Source organism: Amblyomma americanum, chromosome 5 (genome assembly GCF_052857255.1).
Source record: "Amblyomma americanum isolate KBUSLIRL-KWMA chromosome 5, ASM5285725v1, whole genome shotgun sequence".
Taxonomy (NCBI): Eukaryota; Metazoa; Arthropoda; class Arachnida; order Ixodida; family Ixodidae; genus Amblyomma; species Amblyomma americanum.
The window spans coordinates 112,255,799-112,282,461 of NC_135501.1; the positions used below are offsets into that span (position 1 = coordinate 112,255,799).

At 47.2% G+C, this 26,663-nt stretch overlaps 1 protein-coding gene across 1 annotated transcript in view; it reads right to left on the reverse strand.

Annotated features, from left to right (window-relative positions):
- Positions 1-10,986, reverse strand: part of LOC144134126 (uncharacterized) — a 29,035-nt gene extending 18,049 nt beyond the window's left edge. Inside the window, exons 1-3 of the mRNA XM_077667103.1 lie at positions 10,785-10,986; positions 6,889-8,192; positions 5,881-6,079 (exon numbers count right to left, since the gene is read on the reverse strand). Of these exons, the coding sequence (XP_077523229.1) occupies positions 5,881-6,079; positions 6,889-8,192; positions 10,785-10,986 (1,705 nt within the window). The remainder of the gene's footprint in view (positions 1-5,880; positions 6,080-6,888; positions 8,193-10,784) is intronic.
- Positions 10,987-26,663: the final 15,677 nt, after the last annotated feature.

Below are 26,663 nucleotides of genomic sequence, written 5' to 3' on the forward strand. Positions count from 1 at the left end.
TGGAGGCCACCGGCCTCTCCGGCCGCCTATAGGCCACAGGGGGCAGCACATGTCATCTGACATGATCACTGCGGCTGCGCGCCTACCCTCTCCTTTCAATCTTTTTCCCCTCCCCTTCCTCCTATTTCACGCTGGCAGTGGGCGTGGAGGCTAGCCCTCCAGTAGACAAGCCCGTGTCTTCCCACTTTCATCCTTCCCTACAACCACAGAAGAAGAAGAAGAAGAGACTAAATCTTATTCAGGAGCGTGTCAGAATAAATATGGTACAACCACGCAACAAAAAAGCGGGTGGGATAAGATAGGGACCTCCGCCTATTTAAACTACTGTAATCCTCCAATGCCGGCTTATACTGCAAGGCACAAGAGCGTTTTTGTATTTCGCGTCAATCGAAATGCGGCCGCTATAGCCGGTATCGAACCCGTATCCTGGGGATTAGCAGCCGAAAGCTAAAGCCCATGAGCTATCATGAAGGCGCCTTTGACGGAGTTCGTCATTCGTGAGCTCAACTTTATGAATTTGTCTTCCTGTCGAGTACCGTGTGGCGAGAATGCGACTCTTCTGCTTGTCGAAATTGTGCTCCGCAAAGGATGATGCGCAGGTCATATTTTTGCAATCATTTTTTTTGGGGTGAGTTGCGTTTTGAGAGTCGTGCTCTATTTAGACGTCGGAAAATGGAAAGTGGAAGCTTCAACCGTTGCCAAATATGTTCACTAAACTTGTTTTATTACCCTTAAAAAGAAGGAAATTCGTTTACTGCATTCAAAGTGCAGTACAGTTAAAGTAAAATAAATGAAAAATAAAGTGAAGACCGTACAAACACTATTAATGGTTCCGAGTCCGAAGCGACACTGGTTTTGAACACAACTTTAAGCACGTCTTTCATGCTTCAGAACTGTTGAAAAGTAAGATTGTGCTTCTAAACCATGACGGTCTATTTCAAATATGGATCACCCGTAGTACCTCTGATAAACGATCAATTACTTCTCATGGACACATTTGTACTGTGATACCCGTGACTCCACTTGTGTTTCTGCTTTTGTGGAGAGTGCGTAAACAGTGTGTTTAGTGAAATATCAACTTTTTCCAGCATTTTTAGAGCAATGTATATAAGTAATAATTTTCATACTAAAAAACATAGATGTACTATGACAACACCATGTTCCACGTTAGAAGATAAAGCCAGGTTTGAATACTGTGCTTCTCGGGGTATTTTGCCGAAGCATTATCAAGGATGAGAAAATTGAATTTTATTCGCAGGGTTGGCCTTGTAATTGAGAATGCTCGTCAAATAGTTTTGAATCAGCAGTGTTCATAATATCTTTAAACCACTACGTGAGGACGCTAAACAGGAAGAGTGGTTAGGCGCGCTGCAGAGCATCAGCGCGACAGCAATCAAAACAATGGAAAGTTAAACTCCTTAAAGGGCACTCTAAGAAATACATAGAAACTGGTTTGTACTAAAAAGATGCCGTGTTGTAATCGCAGGGACCGCTCACGCCGAAAACGGAGCTTTAATCCGTTAGAAAACACCAAGGAACCCTACGTCTCCACCACGGGCCTATTTCACGAGCGAAATGCGTGCGTCGGCACTGACTTTAAGGCGATAATATTAGGGGGCGACAGCGAAAAATCTCCAGAGAAGCAACCTTCGAAGTAGGCGAGCCAGCTACGTCACGTGACCTTGTGGTGTCATCACAACCGGGGTCGGGTCGCACAAGTCCCACCGGTGGCGGCCGCTGCCATCGCAGGGCAGTGGCGCATCGCTTAAACCGCTGCACCATTGCGCCACTAGGGGTATGAGGACTCCTATGGTTCTACGAATGTTAAATAGAGAATGCCCATTCTGCATATATGGGCACTAACCCATTTAATCTATCTCATCGTATACCCTTAAGGCGGAGCTTGAGTGTCCCCTCCAATTTTAGAGCGCGCATCCCAAAGGCTACTCTACCCATCCATTCACTCTACAAAAGTGGAACCCACCCGGTTTAGTAAGGACGGCAGAGGTTTTTAATTCACTAGCAGTAAGCTATTCATGCTTAATGTGTTCGGTGATAAATGCCGCCGGACCAGCGTTGCGATAGCCAGAAAGAGCGTGGGAAAACATTTCTGTGATAACACTAATCACATATGCTTGCCCTGAGTTTGCTTTTAAGTAGTGTAAGTACAATGCTTGGTTTGGTTTGGTAAGGGGGTTTAACGTCCCAAAGCAACTCACGCTATGAGGGACGCCGTAGTGAAGGGCTCCAGAAACTTCGACCACGTGCAGTTCTTTAAAGTGCACTGAAAGCGCACAGTACACGGGCCTCTAGAATTTTGCCTCCATAGAAATTCGACTGCCGCGGCCGGGATCTAACACGCGTCTTTCGGGCCGGCAGCCGAGAGCAAATAACCACTGAGCCACCGCGGCGGCTGTATGTAGCAGCGCCAGATATAAATGTAGCATCTTAAACGGGACTCTGCTCCAGGTTCGCGTATGGGGACCACAATTCCGCAAGGAACGTTGTAGATGAAAAAATAAAAACATATTGTATGGTTTGAACGTCCCGAAGCTGCACATCGGCTCCGAGAGATGCTACAGTTGAGTTCTACGGGTTAATATCAACCACTTGGGATTTTTAACGTGCATCAACATCGCTAAGAGCAGAGGTATTTTTTTTCATTTAGCCCCCACCGAAATTCCGACGCCACAGCCAGGATCGATGCCGAGAACTTGAGCACGTGAGCAGAACGCCGCAGCACTATATCACATGCCGGGTGGATTTGTATTAAATATTGTTTCATATATTTTACTCATCGAATAGGAGAGCTTCTTGCCGGACGAGTTGGTAGCTGTTCACTTTATTTCTTTACAGAATACTGCAGACCGAATCGGTCCGAGCAGGAGAGGGCACATACATTTGTTAGTAATCACTATGCCTTAAGATCAGCGACAATGGTGAAGTTACAATCTACAACAAGAAAATATATTAACAAAATTAAACAAGGTTATAATGTACTTACACTTTGTGAGAGTACGTACATGCCCCAAACAAATGCACATAGGCAAAGGAGCACACTATGCACTGTTAATAAATAACCAATTCTAACCATACAGTCAGAAACATAGGCTTTCAAATGTTTGTAGAAAGGAGTGGTGAATCATGAGGCAGAAAATTCCAACCAGTTATTGTTTTAGGAAAAAATGAATATTTGTATAAATTCGTGCGGGCAAATATTGGATTGACGCTATGACTATGCTTATGTCGCGAAGGTCTGGTTGTTTCCCTTTCGGAGTACTCCTGTGGCTGAATGCCTAGTTTTTTAAATACAAAGAGTCAATAAAACGCAGCCGGGCAGCATTTCTTCCAGCCAATGGCTCAAGAACTGCCTGATGTTCATTGTAAATAATCATAGTCGCAGAAATACGCACACAAAACAAAACAACGTAACGAGTGCCACTCAAAACTGCTTCATGTTACAGAACGCAAGCACATATATACTCTCAGTAAGAGCATGAAGAAAAAAACATATTCGCGCATGGAATGTGACATGAGAAGCAACGCTCACAAAACTTTTGCTCCACTATATGCAATGCTACTGATGTTTCACTGGAGCACATGCTCCCTTTCTTGCTGATGAACGCTTCAATCACCTTCTTGGCCTCCTTATTGTTACGTCTGGTACGAATGCGCGCGTCAGGAAAACATGGCCCACAACAGCTTGAGGGGCAGGTTCTCGTAATTCCGCGAATATTCGTCGTGTTTGTTCGTTCATTCTTCAAAGCTGTCGGCACCAGGCATTATCGCTTTGTTTGCGATGTAAGACGTGGCCAGATTTATCTCGATTCAAGGTGGAGCCGATTCGACGTTGTTCTAGAATGTTGTGGTATAGCACGCTTGTTGCTATGCTACGGCCTAGTGGTTCAGTCCATTGTGAGCGCTGGTCAGCCCAAATAAACAGGTTTGTTTGGACGCCATTTTCGCCGTCTTCCTGCTCTCCGGAAGGCAGTCGCTATACGTGGCATTATGCTTTGGCAAATTTGGGCTGTCTTTATTTTGCTCAACGTTTCGCTCGTACTTTCTGATTCTCTCAGTTGCATAGCGCCCGGTTTGTCCGTGCGGGAGGGGAATTTCATGTACTACACCTAAGGCGCATCTCACGAAAGGTCGCTTATGCTTGGTCCACAGCCTCTTCCTTTTTCCTTTCCCTTTCGTTTTCCGATCCTGTAGGGAAAAGGCCTTCGAGCTAAGCATATTAGGACCTGTCCCTCACTCTCTCGTGAGCCACGTTTTTCTACACGCGAATTCTTGCCAAAGGTAACAATACGAAGGCCAGGGAGCTGACTGAAGCTTCCTCCTTCAAAAATAAAGGTAGCATATGCGTCAGAGAAACTTCAAAAAAGCTGTTTGGCCGTTGCTCATTATGTCTTACGTACCCGATGCGTTATTGTGTTCTTTGAGCATGCGCCTGCTGAGGGTTTATCTGTACGGCCTTTCTCTGAAATAAAGCTGGTGCGAGTGCTGCCCTATCCTGTTGTCTTCTCTTGCGTGTGTATTTTGGCGCCTTTAATTATTTACAATGAATTACTTGCTTAAGTAGTTTTTATGTTCCACCTAACTTCTAAATGCTAGCAATGATGTAAGTGGAACGTGAATGAGATTGTGGAAATTAAAGTTTGAGATCACAGCGAGTTAAAGCTAAATTATAATCGAAAAATCAAGAGACAAAGAAACCAGTGTGCACAAGAAAAATACGCGAGTTTATGATAACGAGGTAAAAAATCAAGATGTGCATATAGAGTGGGACAGGAGAAGTTATGAGCTGAACTGAAAAACTGCGGTCTTTTAGGTAAGTAATGCCATTCCAAAACTTAATTGCGCCGGCCGACACCCAATTCGGATGAGAAGCTGCAACCCACGCAAGATAAGGCTAATTTGGTATCAATGGCTGGTGACATTGCCTTGGTGATCGAGTCACTCGGGGGGTGAACTGCAAATCATGATCAATGAGTTAGACAGGCAGAACCGAAAGGTGGGTCTAAAATTGACGTGCAGAAAACCAAGCTAATGTTCAACAGTCTAACAAGGGAACAACAGTTCACAACTGGCAGCGAGGTACTGGAGGTGGTAAAGGAATACTACTTAGGGCAGGCAGTGACAGGTGATCCGCATCATGAGAGGGAAATAACTAGGATAAGAATGGGGTGGAGCGCATAAGGCAGGTTCTCTCAGATCACGAATGGCAGTTTACCAATACCCCTCAAGAGAAAAGAGTACAACAGCTGTACCTTACCGGTACTTATATAGGGGACAGAAACGTGGAGGATAACGAAAAAGGTTCAGTTTCGGTTAAGAACAATGCAGCGAGCCATGGAAAGAAAAATGATAGAGGTGTAACATAAGGGGACCGGAAACAGGCACAGTGGGTGAGGGAACATACGCGGGTTAATGACATCCTAGTCCTAATCAAGAGGAAGGAATGCGCTTGGGCAGGGCATGTCATGCGAAGGCAAGATAACCGCTGGTCCTTAAGGGTAACGGAGTGGATACCAAGAGAAAGTGTAGCAGGGGCGGCAGAACGTTAGGTGGGCGGATGAGATTAAGAAGTTTGCAGGCAGAGGGTGGGCATTACTGGCAAAGGACAGGGTTAACTGAAGAGACATGGGAGAGGCATTTGCCCTGCAGTGGGTGTAGTCACGCTGATGCTGATGCTGATGATGGTAGATGTCCTTGCCTTCAGGTTCGAATGACCTAGCTGAAAAAATTGAAACTTGCAGGATTTTGATCGTCGTTGCTGTTTGCTACTGCACCTTATCTGCAGTTCGCGTGCGGAAAACGTGGGCCGCAGCGGAGCTCCTCTAGACGGGCAGCTGGGACTGTGGCCAGAGACCAACGCACCAGTATCGAGCGCGGCGGCGTACTCCCTCAGCTCTTCGGCGATGACCGGGGTCCGCTTCATGCGCAGGTTGGTGCGACCCAGTGCGCGTAGGTTCTCTGCGACCGCAACGGAGTGGCGGTGCGCGTGGGAGGGAGCGGCCGCTTCCTCGTGTCCACCGGCCGGAGGGACGGCGTCCGCAGCCGCCAGTGAGAAAGGATTCTGTGAGGTGCCACGTCCATGTGTAAGGTCAATGAATATATTGCTGGATCAATCACCAATGCCACCTGCGTGCCCGCCTGCCCGCTTGCCCGCTTGCTCGACTACCCTCCCATTTGTCTGCAGAGGATCTCCTCTAAACCTTAAATTGCGGCACTTACTGAATCTCACAAGCACGAAATCTGAGGAGGTTGCGATGAAGTCTCATCTTCATTAATAAGGACTCGGCTATGAGGCCCAAAGGCAGACCCTGTGGTCAGGGGACTTTTGACCAAAGATGTGCAACGTGAAAACGAACCCTTCCGGGCGGAATTTATCAATGTGATTCACGTGAAATATTTTTTAGCGTCAATAGGGTACTATTCCTCAAAAAGAAAAGTCCTGTTTTCAGACAGAAAACGCCTATGCTTTGGACCACCTGGCGCTTTTCAGCATGCATTGACATCGAGCGACAAATGAGAGTTTTATATGCTGCCTCCACCTAAAATACTGGAGCCGTGGCAGGCATACATGTGACACCTTGGAAGGGGCAGCCAAACACCAAAGCGCCTGAGCCACCGCTGCAAGCGGATTCGCACAGTTCGGAGCAACGTCAGACGAGGGAGACATTATTCATTAGCACCCCCAATCCAGGAGCACGCTTCAAAGGAAAGTGAAGTTGAACTCAATTCTTCTTGATATATATGTGAAAGCTGGAAATATGGTTTCTCTTTGTAGCCGTGTATGGCTGCGCTAATGAGTGATTACTTCCTTAAACCATAAACGCACCGCAGCGCACATTACCGGCACCCAGTTTTCAGGCTCCGACTTACGGCGAAGGCGGACCACCAGCTGGGCTTGGGTGGGGGAGACGGCTGAGCGGCGGGCGTCGGAGCGATGCTTCCGCTCCTCTTCATACCTGCCTTTGCAGATGCGGCGGCCTTGGTGGACGCCCCGATCGCATCTGCACTCGGCGGTGGAGGAGGCGGTCCTTCTTCGCTCGACGGCCTCTCGGAGTTCTGGCTGCCGGCTGCTGTCACTGCCTTCTCGGACGGTGCCACAGCGCTCCGTTCTGGTGCTTTTCGAGTGGCTTGCTGAGCGGGTGGTTCACCTATTGATACTAATCGACGGCCAGAATCTGCAGATATACGTTTGGCATGTAATGACGGGTCTTTGTCATCTACAGGCCCACGTAAGGAGTCTTCCGTAGCACGTCTGGCTTGTACCGGCAAACGTACGGACTCCACTGACGGACGCCTGACATGTCGTAACGGGCCTTTGTCATCTACATTCATCTCAATGAAGTCGTCCATCGCACGTCTGGCTTTTAGCGGAGAACGCATGGACTCCGCCGACGCGCGTCTGTCGTGCACAATGGCACGTTTGGCTTCTTCAGACGTACGCCTGGCCTCTGCCATTGGACGCCTAACATTTACCGGCGATCGCTTGGCAGGCGACGAGCTGTAATCTTCACTTTCCGAAGATGTCGACTCATCGTGTTGCACAGGACGGCCCCGCATTCCATGTGCGCGCTCATCATGTGATCCCTGGCTGGTGCGGTTAGAAGACAGCATCTCCTCTTTCTTGGCTGCTACAGGCAGAGCAGCTACCACTCGCAAAGGCAATTCCACTGCCGTGCCGCCTTGTTCCTGAACAGGCGGTGCGGCGGTTCGTCTGACGGCTTCGCCGACTTGCGGAAGGGGCTGTACCGGGACGAGGCCTTGGTCCTTAGTGAGGATGAGGCGTGGTGCAGTCGACGGTGTCGCACTGTCGATCTGAATCACGGACTGCGAAGTCATAGGCGGCGGTGCATGCGGTGGTATTGCAGAAGCCGGCTTGGATGTCGACTCCGGGCCACTGGCAGCGCTGGGGTGCTTTCCGACGACGGCCACTTGACCAGGAAGCACACTGATCCGCTTGGTGTCGTCACCGGGTGCGGGGCCTCCCTGTGGCTGTCGGCCGTGCTGGTTCTCTCGCCGTATCACGCCATCTGTGGTCTTCAAGGATGATGTAAGCTCTTTTCGGTCTCTTGGCCGGTCATCATAGTCTACGGAGTGGCTCAAGCCGCTCGCGTCAGGCACAGCTGGCAAAGTGACCTTCCCATGCGGCTCAGCGGTCGAGCCGAGATCCCGCTGGTCTGTAGGTGAGAAACGCAAAATACAGTTAAGGGTTACGTTCTCACCTCGGCGTATACTTCACATGATATATGATCAAGACATATAATTTAGCAGGACTATGTTGTTGATAGAAATTAAGGCCTTTGCGCCACTACACCGACATACAATGAGAAGAAACTGATAGCCAAGGCGTCGTATACGGAGGGCGACACAACCTCTGTGGAGCAAATATTGCAACATGGCACCAGCGTCTGAACTTGGCCAACTTCAAAGATCTGCTCTCGCTATCCGGAATGCTCTGGTATATCTGCTCCCTTACCAATCACGGACGTTTAAGGCGTAGTTGCGCACATGGAGTCCAAACAACAATCACACTATATGAAGAAAATGAATTGGTCAGTGGCTTTAGCGCTCTTAACTAACAACCACATCGTGATAAAGGCCGGTTTCAGTTTTTGTTTCCTATTTATTGCTTCTGTGTAATTCAAAACATATTGCACAATCTTTAACAGGAGGAGGAGAAGAAGGACATTAATGGACAATCCTTAACAGGATGGTTAGCAGATTGTAGTCTTGAAAGTTGTTCTAAGATTGTCGGAGAAGTGTTTACAAATTAGTCATTGATGGTGTCATTGCAAAAGGGTTGCTTACGCCCTCACGTTTGTACTTAGAAGTGTTAAAAACACTCTGCGTTCCCGCCCTTCAACTCTCCCCCAAAACGCCTATGATTTGTAACTATAGTTACACCACTATAGTGGTGTCCAAGTTTGTTTTCAAAAAATTGAATTTTACACAAATGACATAGTTTTCGAATAGTAGGCAGCTTTATAAGTGAGCTGTTCTGAATAGGTCTCAGTTGGCAATTAGCGCTTGTCGCAAACAGCTATTCTTTAGTTAGAAAGACTTTACATATCGGGTTTACCAATAAATCAATACTTCTGTGCGTCCACCGCAGAAGTACATGCCGTCCAAATAGAGCGATCCTTTGAGAATGAAGAAATCGCATTACTGCGTTCTTAATAGTGCTAAAGACAATCGTCAAAAAAATAGGAAATTTCCGAATTTGTAAGAAGGGTTACGGCTATTAAATTTTGGTGTTTTCCCGGTTGTAGTAGGGCGAACAGGACAGTGAAATGTTCAGTATCATGATCGTTCGGACAGGCTCGATGGTTACTGGTGATAAATATGTATTTTATATACTGCGGCCCCTATTTGGGTTTTAGAAGAGTGGGGTTAACATTAAATTCGTGTAAAAACGGCTATGTACAACACACACACAAACATAAAAAAGATAACATCTAACATGTTTGAATACATAGCGCGAACAATGTGGTAGGCTGTAACAAAAAAAAAATATGAGCAGTACACAATAAACACAGCACGAAGAAAGCATAATGGGGCACCGACAGCTGTTAAATTAGCTGATGACGTGAGCTGGAAGTTTTTTAGAAATTGCATACCGAGTTTCATACGCCGCGAAAGCAGCTGTTTGTAACAAGTCAAAATCAAAGCGCAGCGCTACAGCCTTCATTTTGTACATGACAGGTTAGGTAGTAACCAACAGTCTAAATTTTCTTAAAAGAGATCATCCAACATCCAATAGCGAGAAACAAATTTCATACAAACAGACGTTTTATTAAATGCCAAATTGGTTTCATGATATAACCGAGGCTACAATGAGATACGTGGAGCAACTCTTGCCCCCGACTCAACTCGACTAAACATGAAACGCCTTTTTTTTTGGTAACTCGTGACCACGGTGCTACCACGTCGTCGTCGGGTCTGCGTTATTTCCCGTTCACTCGCGCGCTCACCGATAGCTGGTGCCAATCTTCGGGAAATAGCTGTAGACGCATGGGTTAACAACGCAGGTTCGAAAGTTCCTTTACCTTCGAGAAGAGCGCGGCTATCTATTCAATTGATATTAACCCAGCGGAAATTTAACCTTATTATTTTACACAGAAAAAATCAGCATGAAACTTTGCCCCTAGTTATGAATCGATTAGAGCGAGCAAATCGGCCCAATGACAAGCACGGCAGACAGTATCCTGTTTGTTTGTTTAGTTTTTGGTAAAGACAACAAGGCGTAATATAACCAAGCACATAGAAAAATGAAGAGCTAGAGCCTCCCGTTTCCCCGCTTGCGTTGCTTTGTCGGCGCGGCAATGGCTGAATACGAACGACAGGTGTTACGTCACGCTCCAAACCTTGCCCATTCCTACGCCGAGAGACGTGTGATTCGTGTTCATGTTTACTGCGCTGTGGGCTGATCAAGGTCTCAGAGCATGACCTGATGACCTAAATGCAGGTCGCCTCCGGAGTGCAGTTCTCGGTTCCCCTATACGCCCCTCCACGTACCGCAGCGAAGTTTTACTATGGTGCGCTGCCTACTGAGTCGTGGTGAAGCAGTTTCTGTCGCCACCACCTCGCACCATCAATGAAGGCCTACCTGCCAAGCTCCCAAGTGGCCTGCCTCGTGTGTGTTGAGCCCCAGCTCCCGGAACCCCCTCCCCTGCCTCTGAGCAGTGATCCTCGCAGAGGGAAGAAGATAGAGCCACTCCCCACCATTACGAAGTGACCTTGGTCGCCTCCAATCTTTGGGTTACACTTACGGCCTCCGTGACTCGCAGCTCTTCTTCCCAGGTCCACTGGCGACGCCTCGGAGGCCTGCGGTGTGTGAGGAGGGCCATTGTCCGAGGTCGCCGCGATTAGAGGCGGCGGCCTGGGCGGCACTGGCCTCGTCGGCGACCTTCCGTCGTCGACGGTGGCTGGGCTCTCGCTGTCTTCGCTGCTCCCAGAGGACGGTGACAACATGGCGTCCGGCAGGCTCTTCGGTCGGCTTCTTCTTGCCTTTCCAGGCACTGCGCGCGCATCGCGCGAAGCCGCCGTTTCTTCTTCTTTATTCCCAATACTCTTCTGGTTAACCGCCTGTGTCTTGGCCACTCCCCCGCAGTGGGTATGTGCCAGCAATGCCTGAGGCCTACCTACCTACCTACTCCTCTGAACAGAGAGCAAAAAAATTATTTATTTATTTATTTGGATCTTGTTTTTCCATTTGTTTGGTGTACCTCAAGGGCTCCTTCGGGTGGTGGGTTTTTTTTGAAGCGAAATTTATTGCCCCAGGGCATCAATGATGGGTGAAGGTGTGATGAATGATGTAGTAGAGATTAAATGAATGGAAAGGGGTTAGCTGATTTGATAAAGTCCAGTAAAGAACTGGTGGGTTTTATGTGAGCGGTGGGCTTATAACAGGCTGTTGATGAAGAACGACTAGATGGCTGTCTTTAAATGAGCCTAGTTTATGCGGATGATAACAACTGCGGAAAGATTTTTCCAGACCAAAATTGCTTTTTTTCTTCAAAGAAGGAGTGAGGGTGAGTCTTGCTGGGAGCTCAATGTGTATGGACGCCCGTATGGCGAAATGTACTGTCAGCAACAAATGAAACGCGAACAAGAGAACATGAGTACCAACGAAAAAAAAAACGCGAACATATTAGCTCAAGGAGAGGAAATAGAAGTGAGGTCGATTAATTCTCCTGAGGGTGCGTTATGCGGGGACGTTGAATCCTTAGATTATTTTATCCTCTCCTGCCAGGCAGTTTTCACGGTAGAGAATTATAAGTATATAAAAATTCCCATCGCTCGATTAGGGCTGTTGTTTACTATACCCGTCCTCCTTTACTTTTCGCTCAAAATTTATTTATTTAGTATTATCACTTTTTAAATTATTTACTTTTTCTCTCACCTTTATTTTACTTGATTTTCATTGCAATTTCCCTCAGAATGTTTCAAAATTTTATGATTCATTTTCGAAGATTCCTCAATTTTTATCTATGAACCGCTTCAGATAAGTCTTGATGAACTTTTCCCCTGTTTGGATGTGCACCAAACTCTGGCCAACCCCCACAGTGGGTACGTGCCATCGCTTCAGAGCCAACTACAACAACAGACAGTCTTCGTGCTTTCGAACTGAAGTCACCTTCCGCCTGTATTGAGGTTCCCCCGGCTAAGAGCGTCTCATTTTGCTGTTACTCTTTCATTTATTCCTGTCAGTAAGCGTCTCAATACGCTGAGCGCGTTAAACAGGAGGGGCACACTCGAAACCTCAAACTCTATTGAGTCTAAAAGTCTACGTCCATAGGCACCATCTTTCTGGCGTCCCGCAAATTAATCTTTGTTGACAACAAAAAACTGAAAATATATTTGCGACTGCGAGTATGCGACTGGCTTTCGCGTCTACCCTTCTAATACTCGTGACGTTGTATCTACATCATTTTTAGATTGTGCATAGATATTACTCACTGACATCTTAGGAAACAGATGTGAACCATGTACTCATTCTTCGTCAATCATAATTCCGGGACACGAATATGCTCATCTTATAGAATGACGTTTTAGCTAGATCGGTTCAACACCGCTGGCCTATGTCTACTATTTTTCCACGCGTTTCCTCAGCGTGCAGCATAAAATCAGCTGTTGGAAGATGTTGTCGAAATGAAATTTTTTTATTGCAGGTGATTGTTAGACAGAGCTTAAATTTATTCACTTCGGCCATACTTAGGCATACTTGCACCATCATCAATCCAATGTACCTCGCATGGATGTATAGATTGGAGGTAGGGTATTGAATGGCAGGACTATAAACACAAATTAACTGCTGCTGCATGAGCTCATTTTAGTGATTTTGTTCTAACTAACGGGGAGTCGACTCGACTTCTCACCTATTGTGTTTAGAGGGTCCCCCAAGCAGGAAAACATTTTACGCCGTGGGCAGTACTCCCTGATTTAAGATTTACCTCTAGTTAACCACCTTACTTTGGCTTTCTTTTTGTTCCTTCGCTGTTTCTTCCAGCCCTTGCTCAAACGTTCAGTACTTGGAACTTCGGGCTGACATTCGTAGTTGCAGCACGATGTTCCGAAGAACTTGTTCCTGCGACCACTCAAGTGCTAAGACGATTCTTCGGTTCTTTTCATGACGATTACATCTTGCTGGTGACGACAGCTTCCCGACCGACGTACCCACCTGGCTAGACATCGCTTATATGATCATGCGACAACACTCGGCAAAGACCACAGCCTCGGGCGACACCTTTGTTTGTGCCCTATCGCTCGTGCTTCACGCTCCTGAAAACCAAATTTTTTTAAAGCGAAATTTATTGTCCCAGGGCATCAGTGATGGGTGAAGGTGTGATGAATGATGTAGTAGAGATTAGATGAATGGAAGAAGGTTAGCTGATTTGATTAAGTCCAGTAGAGATCGATGGTACGGTCCCTGCGTCCAGGCAATGTATGAAGTAGGCTTGCTTCGTGAAAGACCTGCTACCATCAGGTGCCGGATCCTTGTAGGCTTGAGAGCTGGGCAGTCCCACAGTAAGTGATGAATGTCGGCCTCGATGTCCTCGTGTTTACATATCGGACACCCTCGCTGAGGAAACAATTCTCGGTACTGCGGCCACTTCCGAGTGATGGCTGGTGAAAACAAATTTCCAATTTCATTTTTTTACGTCACAACACATTCACGTCACATTCCTCGAGCAAATAATTGAATGGCCCTGCCGCGTTGTGCATACTGCTCAGAATCCGGTGGCCAGGTTTGTTGACATCACAAGGCCACGTGACTTTCTCGACTTTCTTGACTTTCTCGACTGATGGCAGGTTTTTTTTCGAAGTTCTTATTTCAATCAGCGAATTTCAAAATGCTTAGAGTGCGCCGCGAGACCTGCCTGTTGGCAACGTTAGTCGAAGCCGTAATTTTATCAACGTTGGCCTGTCGAGATGCACCCTAGAGGCGATGCCCTTTATTAAAGATAGACAGGTTAATTTCATAGAAGAGCACTGAGCTCGGCCAGAAGGATCATTATCTGGTCTGCTGATCTGCGTATGGGGAAGCTATGGCATGACAAATAGTGTTTAACGTCCCAAAGCAACAGGCGCTTTGAGGGACGCGACGTTGGCAAGGTCCGGATAAGTTTCCACTAAGTATCATTCTGTACCACGCACTGACATCGCGTAGCACACTGGCGCCTAGCGCTTGGAAGAGGAGAAAAAAGCACCTGCGTTGCCTGGGGACCTTTCAAACTCCTAAGCCAAGCGGCTAGTGACACAGACAAAGATGATGTCGTGCTACCTTGCTCGTGCCATCATTTGCAGGAATATTTTGCCCGTCAGAGATTTTGGTGTGGCCATTGGTTTTTCGAGTAGATGCCTTTAACTCTCGGCCCCTCAGTGTCAAAACTGCTGGTGATTTGGCCACACCGGCAAAGCCTGCAAATCGGCCTTACGCTGCTGTGCCTGTGGGGAACGTCATTGCAGAGAGGAATGTCCTGAACAGCAAGAGAAATGTTGTTTGTGTAGCAGTGCTCACCCTGCTGATTCGCCTGACTGTCCTGCGCGAGCACAAGAAGTTCAGGTGCTCGAGCTCATAGACAAGCGCAGATGCACGCGGAGAGAGGCTTTTGCCGCAGTCAAGGAGAGAACCTCAGCCTACTCTAGTGTGGCCGCCAAATGTCCACCCATAATGGATTCTAGTTGGTCCCAGGCTATTACAGCGGCAGTTGAGAAAGCTGTGGCAAATGCAATAGATCGCATTATGGAAACCGTGTCCACGTGCATTTCGCAGGTCATAGCTGCTCAGATGACCAATCTTCTGCAGGTGTCCACCGCTCCGCTCTTGTCTTCTTTGGCTTCGGAAGCTACCCCTCCTTCTGTAATTATCGATTCCGCTCCACAGGGCCAAAAACAATGTGAGCAACAAAAGACCTCTCAGGCCTCTCTTTCACATAGCGTTATGGACGCATCCTCTATGGATTGTATGGATATGGAGTCTGATCTCCGCGCCCAGAAACGAAGTGGGTCTCTTCTGAATATTGCATGTTCATCTTGCCCCCAGTCAAAGACAAAGAAAAGTAACGCAAGCCAAACGCTAAGACCAGGATTCTAGAAAAGGCAGTCGCGGCTGCGGCACTTCCGCCAAGATAGGGTTCTTAAGTGTACTCCAGTGGAATTGTCGATCTATATTCTCAGCTTCAATAGATTTATATTGCCTATGCAATCAGCTTCTACCAGATTTAGTTGCTTTACAGGAAACATGGCTAACTTCAAATTTCAATTATCATCTCAAGGATTACCATCCGTTCCGGCTTGACCGGTCATCACGAGGGGGAGGGTTGTTAGTGCTCATATCTACAAAGGTTTGCCACAGGGCATGCATTTCTTTTCAATATGCGGACAATGAATGTGAAATCCTTGCGGTTGACCTCAGTGTCCCAGGTCAACAGCCCTTTACGGTAGCTAATGCATATTTCCCGTATGGTGTGCGTGACACTCGGCCCCTTGACTCACTCATGTCTAGTAGCCGATCTCAGGTTCTATTACTTGGCGACTTCAATTCGCACCATGTGATTTTGGGGTTTAAAACAGACAGCTTTGGTTCAAGACTATTTGATTGGGCTTCTGGCAACAACTTGATCTGCAACAATTCCGGATTGCCTACGTTTGTTCGCAGTCAATGCCGCTCTGCCTTAAATTTTACTTTTTCCGCCCCAGGAGTCTCTGTTATGTCTTGGGCGCCTGTTGACTGTGCAACAAACAGTGATCATCTACCGATTAGTTTCAAGTTTGCGTGTAAATTAACTCTTCCTGAGCGACATCAGCCCACGTTAATAAATTACAATTGCTTTAAAGACACGCTAAAATCAGTCCTCCAAATCACTTCAAACACTCGCGCTCAGAGAAGTGCCGAAAGCAAGGCTGCACATCTATGTTCAGTACTGGACCATGCAAGGCAAAAGTCTGAATTTTCGGTTAAGAGAACAAAGGGTGCAATCGCGAACAATTGGTGGAATGCTGAGTGCACGCGTGCATATAGACGACGGAAAGCAGCTTGGAAGAAACTTCTCATCAATCAATGCCCAAAAAATTGGCTGGATTATAAGTATGTTGCAGCAACATTTAAGCGCACTGCCGCCCGTGCAAAGGAGGAGTATAATACAAATCATTATGATTTCCTTTCTCAATCAGGAAGTAAACGAGCTTTGTTTAATTTCATGAGGCGCAACAAGGTGATTCCTCCGGCTACCAACATTGAATCCCTCGTTCAGTCCCCTGCTGACATCGCAAAGGCCTTAGAGGATATTGCGTATGGCCTAGAGCTTCACTTTACATCTGCTTTACCTTCTCCTATTATATTCACATGCACCTCAAGTGATTTCACTGAGGTCTCTATGCCTGAGCTGTCGCAAATTGTTCTGCGCTTATCCCCAGCGGCTCCTGGCCCCGATAAGGCCACTTCATCTATGATCAAAATTTTGTTCAATGAATCTCCTGCAGACCTGTTGGCTCTAATTAACCATTCTATTAAAGGTCCTTGGATACCGCATGAGTGGCGTCTTGCTGAAATAGTTCCATTGCTTAAAAAGCAAGGGGAGGGCTTAACTTTAGACAATATACGCCCTATTTCGTTAACATCGAACCTAGTGAAATTGGTGGAAAGGGTCCTTCTCAACCGTGTCATGTCATTCATTTCAGAAAATGCTGTATTGAATTCATGTCAAATTGGTTTCAGGCCGGGTTGTTCAAATTGGTGTGCTTATACTGGCCTTGAGAGTCGTATTAAATTAGCTCGCAATAGAAAAAAGTTTGCTGCGCTTGTCGCCTTGAATGTCAGTAAAGCATACGACAGCGTGGAGCACTCGACTCTATTACTAAGATTACAGGAACTCAACTTCCCAAGCTATTTTGAGCCTGGATTTCTGTTTTTTTTTGAAAATAGAGAATTTTACTGCTGCCAAAATGGTGTTTCCTCAAGGAGATTTCCACAGACAAGAGATGTTCCGCAAGGATCAGTTCTCTCGCCTGTTCTTTTTAACATTTTTCTAAGCTCAATTCCATGCATTCAAAATGTGAAAAATTATGTGTACGCCGACGATATTGCATTTTTTGCATCAGCAGGCGACATTCACACTCTTTATCGAACGTTGCAAAATTACCTCAATGTTCTTGACAACTGGCTAGGAAGAATTCATCTGTTCCTTAATGTGAAGAAATGCGCATTGTTAGTATTTCCAGTTTCTGTTCCTCTAAATATCTGCCTGGTCTATAGAAATAACATAATAACTCAAGTTCAGACGGTGAAGTATCTCGGTGTAATATACGACTCTACTCTCTCCTGGCAGCCACACATTGAGCAAGTTTCTGCAAAAGGAGTTCGGGCCACTGGCATCCTGCGCAGGCTTTGTAGTGCTAGGTCAGGCATGAGAAGGCATACGCTTCTGATGATTTATAAAATGTACGTCCGCCCAATTTTGGAGTTAGAGTATGTTTTATTCTCAGGAGCTCCTGCCTTTAAACTTCGCCCTCTTGTGCTTTTGGAGCGTGAGGCGTTGCGCCTTTGTCTGGGGCTTCCAAAATATGTCGCCAATGCTGTTCTGCACCTTGAGGCGCGAATGCCTTCGTTATCAGCTAGGTTTCGCCTTTTAACAGTTCAAACATTTTTAAAATTGTGCGACTCACCTCTTCACGCTTCCAGTATAATATTTCTCAGTCAACCTTCCGCCTTTTTTTAGTGCTGCCTGGTCTCGATTTCATACCCCGCAGATATGTTACGTGCAGTCCCTCCTTGATCGCATAAATATTCAGTTCACAGATGTCCGCCAAATATATAACAACTCCTCATCTGTCCAGATTGAATTCGATGACATTTTCCCATTGAATGCAAAGCTGCAGCCCTTCCCGCTTCTTCGGGGTCTATTTCAGGACCACCTAAGGTCCTTTCCCTCTCATGTTCTTATTGCTACCGATGCGTCGCAGGATCGCGAAAAGGCAGGTGTTGGAATTTTTTCACCTTCACTGGATTGGTCTTTTTCTCTCCGTCTTCCTGACTTCACTCCAATTTTTCTGGCTGAATTATTAGCAGTAATCTTAGCCTTACGAAAATTAGAATCTACCGTTTCCCAGGTCGTGGTTATGACAGACTCTCTGTCCATTTGCTCTTCCTTATCGTCACCCACTGACTCTCGGCCATTACGCCTCTTTAAGTTCCTGATTCCGCTCCATCTAAATTCGGTAAGGTTGCTTTGGGTACCAGGTCACATGGGCTTTCACTTAAATGAGGTTGCAGATTCCTTAGCAAGAGCCTCTCTCAGCGGCCCAATTGTTGCTGTCCTACCATCGTGTGCATATACAGCTGCGGTGAGGTTTCGCAGCTACACAATATTTCAGGAATTTGCTGCCTCGGTTCTTACATCATCTCCCGAATATCAGCATCTTCTGCATCCTTGGAGTAGCAAAAACTGGCGCTCACGCAGACTAGAGGTCTCTTTAACGCGCTTGCGTTGCAGGGTTCCCCTTCTAAATTTCTACCTTCACAGATCTGGCCTGGCAGCTTCCCCACTGTGCCCTCTTTGTGCCGAACCTGAGACAATAGATCACTTCCTGCTGTTCTGCCGCCGCTTTTCTCATTTGAGGAAGCGTCTTTTGCAAATTCCATTTCATCAACTGGGCTTGCCTGTGTCTTCTGCGGTTGTTCTTTCCATTGGCGCATCTTTGCTTGGACGAAGCGACAGGAGTGTGCGCTCTGCTGTGCAAAATTTTCTCCAAGAAACGCAGCGACTCCCATTCTAATTTCTTTTTCCCGCTCTCAGTCAGTACGACATTGCAACATTACAGGCATTGTGTACTATTATGCACATTAAGCAATTGTCCCGTCTTCGATCTCCAAGTTAACTGGACCCCGTTCCTTCCCTCTTCCAATCTATCAGACTACATACTATTGCCACTGCTTTTCCCGTCAAAACTTTCCTGTATCCAGTAATTAACCGCCTGTGTCTTGGCCACTCCCCCGTAGTGGGTATGTGCCAGCAACGTATGAGGCCTTCCTTCCTTCCTTCCTTCCTTCCTTCCTTCCTTCCTTCCTTCCTTCCTTCCTTCCTTCCTTCCTTCCTTCCTTCCTTCCTTCCTTCCTTCCTTCCTTCCTTCCTTCCTTCCTTCCATCAGTGACCATCCCGTGCCCACGTGCTTCAGAACGAAGAAGCACCGAACAGGATAGCAGCGTCATTTTGTCCCTCCTGCCACGAGAAGGCATTGCGCTTTGTCCTCCGACCAAGCAATTTCTCGAATGACGTCCCAGGGAACTCGTCCGCCTCCTGCGGCGCCTCCCGAAGAGTCCGAGGCTTCGGCCGCGGAAGCTGCTCCTCCAGAGGCCCTCGACTCGGATATAGGGGTGTCCACCGCGACAGCTCTCTCCGGAGCACAAGACGCCCCTGCTGAGACGCCTGACCCGACGACTCGCCTCCGGCGTCGTCAACGACGCCGACGCCCCTCAGGAGCGTCTTCCAACGCGTCTACGGGACCTAGCGACACGTCGCGGGAGTCTGCGCCAAAACCGCGAAAGGCTCCGGGCGCGCAGCTCAGGGACGCCGTAGGTAGACCTCCCCGGGTGACGCGGCGCAAAAAGGAAGCGAGCGTCGCCATGCATCCCCAACCCCACACAGCAGGTGAGCAGGGAAACATTGGGGGTGTTAGATCACGCAAGTGTTAGAGTGAGGTGTCCGAGCATCAGAACAAAATTGATAATTAGTTATGGGACAACGAGTCGTAGCGTCTGCTACGTGAGCAACGCCAGCATTTTCAGTGGTTATAACATATCATCTGCTTTCCAACGAAATCACTCCGGGCGCCTCGTCCGCCAGACATCTGCGAGGCGGCGCACTTCAGAGTGACCCTACTCTGTTTGCCTTTGCTGTAATAGTACAAAAAACCAGAAGGCATAGGAGGGCCAGAGAGAGGGAGGGAAAATGGCTCGATTCACTACTTTCATCCTAGTTGCCAGTAGTTGCGGAAACAGGGTGTACTGCAGTGACAATGATGCGCATCGGCGACCCGTGAGTCACGGATCGATGACTCATTTTTTACGCGACCAATGATGATGTCACCAGAGACGCTCACCTGATAGGGACGTCATTTCTCGCGGACAACACTGTCTATGAAATGCTTTCGTTGAGTACAACTTTGTGCTCTGAACGGCTCAGGACTAACTTCGACGAGCAACGCCTCAACGATACGCCAAGACAAGGGCGTTTTAGAACGCTAGCGGTGTGAGTGGATTTCTCCTGGTTAAAGGGTGCTTGCGTACGATTATGACTTATTTTTTCTGCGCAAAAAATAACACGACAGAGAGAAAGTAGGCATCGCGCACGCCCTTCCATATATGCCCGTGTATTTTGAGCTGCTTGAATCATAATGCAAAAAAACAGCGCGAACAAACGGGGACTAGACGAAGAATACACAGGAACAAGCGCTGACTCTCAACTAAAGTTTAATCACAGGAAGCACACTTATAAAAGGAAACAGAACACGAAAAAAACACAAAATCAGAACGCATGTGTTACTATGTGATGTCCAGATATGCAACGTTGTATTAACACACGACTCGGAGAACATCTCAATTCATTAGAATCTAATCGCTCCACTAATCTAGTTGATCATTGCCGAGAGTGTCAATCATGTTTTCCGTCCTTGCATTTTACTGACATTTTGTACAAACACCCCGACCAGTTGACCAGGGAAATTATCGAGGCGTATAACATGACAAAGAAACCAAGATTATGTGTCAGCCATCCATCCCTGCTCCTGCGTGACTGTGAGGTTGCATATCTGGACATCACATAGTAACACATGCGTTCTGATTTTGTGTTTTTTTCGTTTTCTGTTTCCTTTTATAAGTGTGCTTCCTGTGATTAAACTTTAGTTGAGAGTCAGCGCTTGTTCCTGTGTATTCTTCGTCTAGTCCCCGTTTGTTCGCGCTGTTTTTTTGCATTATGTATCACCAACTCGCCCGCTTATCTATCCTGCTTGAATCAGTTCACTTCGGGCTTTGCGTTCGAGGGGCATAGGCTCTGATCGCAATGGGAACTGACAAATATTTTGGGTATATTTTATTTTCTGGCGCTTATTTTTGGATGGTGTGGATAGATGGACGAACAGAAATGGTGGACAAAGGGAGGGGAATAACGCCAACGGTGTAAGCATTCGTGCTTTAAAATTTTCCGCTTTCTGCGTGAAAAGCACCGTCTTCTCTCGGCACGTATACTGCAGTCTTCCGATGAGCAAGCTCTGGCGGCCCGTTCACCACTTGCTGAGGCCGAGACGTGGACGCCAGCCTCAGAATCTGCTGTTCAAGACCGTGCAGGCGCAGTGGAGACTCTACCGGGTGAGTATGGGCTGGCGACAATTTCCGCAACCTCGCAATTCAGAGACACCTCACTGCGGCTGGCACCACGAGAAGGATCAGCTCCCTGAAAGCAGGCAGGCCAGCACACGCGGATGCCTTGTTAGCTCATATTTGTAGTACTATCCTTTGACGGGACAGCAGACAGATCAATAAATTGATCGCTAAAGCAGTGAAGACCGACGTACGGCCATCGGTCAATATATTGGGAGACAGAGCAAGACGGGAGTGGTTCGCTTTAATCCCACAAGCAGAAATCGTACCACTCAGCGATAAAGGTGATGTTCGCGCACATTGCTTACTGTATTAAGTACATCTCCATTAAACGAATTGGACATCCTCGCTAGATCATATATCTGTGTGCTGCTTGGCTTAGTCATCTTCGCAGTCAAAGTGTATTTGTGCGTTCCTGAACCAGCGACGACAGACAATTATTTTTTAGTCATGAATGGATCATTACAACCTACATTCTTAACGGTAACGAGAAATGAGGAACGCAGGAAAGGAAATGCCAATTTACTCTGGCCTGTGCACTCTCAGTTCTCAGCTAAGATAAAAAACTTCGTCCTTAATAGAAAGGACCGGATGGCAGTTCTATTTTTATTCAGAGAGGAGCTTGTCTTCATGGGGGGGGGGGGGGGGGGGGCACACGGAAAATTCTGGATTTAAAACGAACGATAGTATTCGTGAGCAGTTCTGGTGGGCGAAGTAGAGTGAGAAAATTCTGTTAGTACTGAATAGTTATTCAAGGAAGGAAGCTTTATAGGACGGAGTGATCTGACACTCTAAGTGAGACATCACGTACCACAGACAATAGAAGTGCCAAGACAGCGCCTCACTACGCGACAAAAAGGAAACAAAACATATAATTTGTAGATTAGGAGGCGAAGTTGGATAAATGACTAAATTCCGTCGTTCTTTAGAGGAGGGTCTGTTCTACGCGCAGCACCGCCGGACGAGAGCCGACCGCTCTCCCAGGTCCACGCGACGGCTGTGTCGAAGGCGGCGAAAAGGGAGGCCTCTCGTGAGGCGGCTCTTTCGGGGACGTGGCTGTCGATCGAGGCCCAAGCCACGGGCGCTGGCGCAGCTAGGTCGGCTCAGGACACCTGGCACGGAGTTCAGCGTTGGGCGCAATTCCGACACCCGGTCAGTCCTTGACTGACTACCGTACACTGAGTCGTCAACGTCGGCTGAAATCCCCTCTTGTGCCTGTAGCACTGCTCGCATGTTGTAGAGTGCGGAGAGGAGGTCGTGGTGACTTAGCGGCTTTGCAGATAGTACTGCGGAGGATCGTTGCACTAAACGCGACATGAAATTAACCACCGAACATTTGAAAAAGGGGTTTTCATCTGGAGAAGACATAGAGTAAGGGAAACGCAGTGGAAGCGCCCCATGCATGACAGATGCGTTCCAAATAGCTTGTCTGCGGTAACGTGTCATTGCTAAGCTTATTTACTGGAAAAAAGGAACGGCGTCTACCGATCATGAAATCCGTACCCGTACCACAAGAGTAATACAAGCAGGGGAATAAGAATGGGGCTGAGAGTATTAAGCTTGCGCTCTCAGATCATGAACGGCAGTTTACCGGTATCCTCAAGAGAAAAGTATGCTACAGCTGTATTTTACCTGTACCCGCCTGTATGTAAGAAACTTGGAGGCTAGTGCAAAGTTTTAGTCGAAAGGACAAAGCAGCGAGCTAATGAAACGAAAATTAACGGAGGGCTCTCAAAAGTACTTACATATGAATCCGAAAACATTGTTTTCTTTTTCTTGTCCCTTTCATTTTTATTTTGGCTTTATTTTATTTTTTCTCTTCCCAGTGACACACGTACCAATTAGCATACAGACCTAAGGCAACGGATTTCACCTTTGTTCGCAAGCGAGCAACGCGGTTTTAGGGCCTATGGGTTGCGTGCTCACTTCGCTGTCTGAAAGTCCTGTGTTCAATTCCCCACGCCTTCGGAAAAAATTCTATTATTCTTTGATGTCACGGTTACGCCATGTGATACCTTCTTAACTCTTGTGGTCAACAACAGTGTGTTAGGATTCCGATGAGCCATATAATGCTTCCACATTAAAATGGTTTGCGTAACGTTCAGAGACAGAAGGAGAGCAGTGTGTGTTAGGGAACAAACTCGAAGTAATGACACCACCGTGGAAATCAAGTAGAAACAGGCATGGCATGAACATGCAATGCGAAGGCAAGACAGTCGATGGTCGTTAATGGCAACGGACTGGATTCTGCGAGAAGACAACTGTTTCAGGGGACAGCAGTTTACGGGGATAAGGCTGCGGCAGCTGGCACAGGAAAGGGTTAATTAGATATTGGAAAGGACTTTGTTTTGCTGTGCGAGTAGTTAAGCTGATCGTGATGATGAAACACTGCATCATGGGCGCCAGTGGCAGAGTGGCGCACTCAGGAAAGCGTCTTCCAGGAGAGGAGGGAGCTACCTCATGTTAATGGTGGGGCTGTATTTTTCCGGCCGCAGGACAGCTGCACAATCATTGTCTTTACGTCATCTCCTCTTAAGTTCTCACTATTTCATGCCCTATTTAAAGAGTAGGTCCACGTGCTTTTAGACAGCCAGGCCCCAGAATGTTGCTGGAATGCTGTATCGAAGTTTGTATACTCTTAGTAATGGACATCATGGTAGAGGCCAGAATCGCTTGACCTGAAAAGAACGTTGTTCGCCTGATTAATACACCATGTACTTCTTCCGCGTAAGAGCTGTACGCTATCAAGAAGAATGGAATAATGGCTGCCACTGCGGTCAGAAAAAGTGTATAGAGAGATGGACATGGGGGGTGAGCGGATGCCACATCGCACTACAGTATAAACCTGAATTAGCCTACATATTAGCTAAAAGGCAGCAAGCTGTCATTTATAGCGCACTTCCTTTTTTGGTAGATTATGGTGGGCGATCGCCGGGGGCAGATTTTTATCACTGATCATGCGGAAAACTCACGGATGGCCACGGAAATAAATTTCCTCTTCAAAAACATGATAAATGCTGGCATTTATGAAGACTTTAACCGAAGTTTCAATCTCCCCTATTTGCTATAGCCTCAATACCTACGGGGCCGCGCTTAAAAGCCTGCTGCCATTCCTAGCGGCATCAAGCCACTATGCTTTGCAATAGGAATATGCCTCCTTTTCCAAGAGTAAGCATTCCGTATATTAAGCGGTCGAAATCTACTCAGGATCATGTAGAACTGCAAAAGGCAATGTCGACGTCCGAGTCTGTTCGTAATTCATGATAGACCTCCTGTACTTCTTTGTCCTCATTTTCTTTGCGCTGTTAGCGGAGATTCAATGAACGTGTAGTGCTTGCCCAGTCGAGGAGCTGCAGGTACACTTCAAAGGCAATAGTCAGTGAACAGAAACCCGCCTCCGAAGCAGAACAGCACATCTGCGACCTGTTATTTTCTTAGTACTTAATGTTGTTGGCTTCTTTAATGCGCAGGTTAACAAATCTCTGCTGTGGAGCTCACTTATATCGAGCTTCACAATGACGCAGATTCGGTCCGTTATATCAGTTTGTTCGTAATAATTGGATGGTCCCTATAGCCGCCAAGTGTTACTCCGCCAAGAGTGGCGTTTATTTCTTTAAAAGCTACGTTTTGCGCGTCTACTTGTGCAAAATAGACCATACCGCGGCTCTTTCCAGGCTCTCAGGGGAGGTCACTGAGGCTCTTTGAATTGGAATTGGTTTTTGGGGAAAGGAAATGGCGCGGTATGTCTCACATATCGGCGGACTCCTGAACCGTGCCGTAAGGAAAGGGATAAAGGAGGGAGTAAAAGAGGAAAGGAAGAAAGAGGTGCCGTATAGTGGAGGTCTCCGGAATAATTTTGACCGCCTGGGGGTTTTTAACGTGCAAAGACATTGCAGAACACACGGGCGCATTAGCGTTTCGCCTCAATCGAAGCGTGCCCGCCACGGTCGGGTGAGACGCTTGCTGCCAAAATCAACTTTCGGGACAGGATATAGGGTCCCTCGGTCCAGCTGCATCGAGGCACCCTAGATTGGATATAACTAATCGCACCTCAGGCGTCAAAACTCGAGGGAGGTCGGCTGCATGAATCAGATTTCTTGCGTTAGGGGAGTGCTCAGCCTTGGCGTTCAACGGCTTCGTCAGAGCACGCGGCTCTATGATGATGTGATCCGTAGGAGCGTAGTCATCTGAGGAAACATGTGGCAAGATATGTATCAAATACGCCTTGCCACAAATCAACATGCGTCTGACCACGCGTGTTTTGTCAAGCTTCATCTATCGTTTTAGGCCCATGCAACGAAGAAAGCAGCGCAGAGCTCGTGGCACAGAATACATCAACTGCACTGTTCGCTGTCGGACGCTGGCTGTACATAGTATGGCATCTTATAAAATGAAGCCAACGGGGGAAGGCGACCCATACCATGTGTTAAGCAAGGCCAACAAGGCATTTAAACTGCTAAAGTCACTGCTGTTGGTAATCGACGACCATGTGCTTGCACATGTAGCTTCGCTTTCGATGATGCTCCTGTCTCGCGCCCATGCACCGGGCTTCTTTCATTTACAATGCTTTGTCTAGCCGGCGAATATGCAGGCAATGACTGCTCTCGCAGCTAGCCATCGACGCGCGATTGGCCTGCGGTTACTTGACTTGTTTCAGTGCCGCCTTTTTATTGCTCTTTGAATCGACATGTTTTCCCGGGGCGGTGTTGCGAGGGCTGAGATGCTCTTTGATCTCCGCGCTGGCTGAAAGCGCGACCTCTTCGAGGAGAGTGCACGGAGGTTCAGGAGGCACATGTTAGCGTTCAATATAACGACGGTGTTTGGGAAGCATAACAGTTCACATCTTTTGAGTATGCAACATCTTTCCTAAGTCCGAATGCTTGACCGGAAATTCCTCTTATTTTGTGGCTCTAGTTTCTTTTCCAATGGCAAATGCTTTCGGAAAAAGACGTAACCTTTTTTTACTAACTTGCAATTATGTTTGCAAAGGTTAGCCTGAAGGAGGAGGACAGTGAAGTTTGAAGGACGGCATAACCAGCTACATGTTTAATTGGACTTTCTTTATCTTTTTTGACAAAATATAAAGCTATTAAAGCTATAGGTCTGCGCGAACAGTGCTCCGTGAGTTTCGTTTTAGATAAATGCACCCTTCTAGTCACGTCTCAATGTGCATTGCTTATAACTTGAGATGTAATATTTTTCCTAGCTGCTTTTAAAAATCCTCCGACCTCAGCCGGTGGCTTATTTGGTTGAAACCTCGTACGGTGCTTGC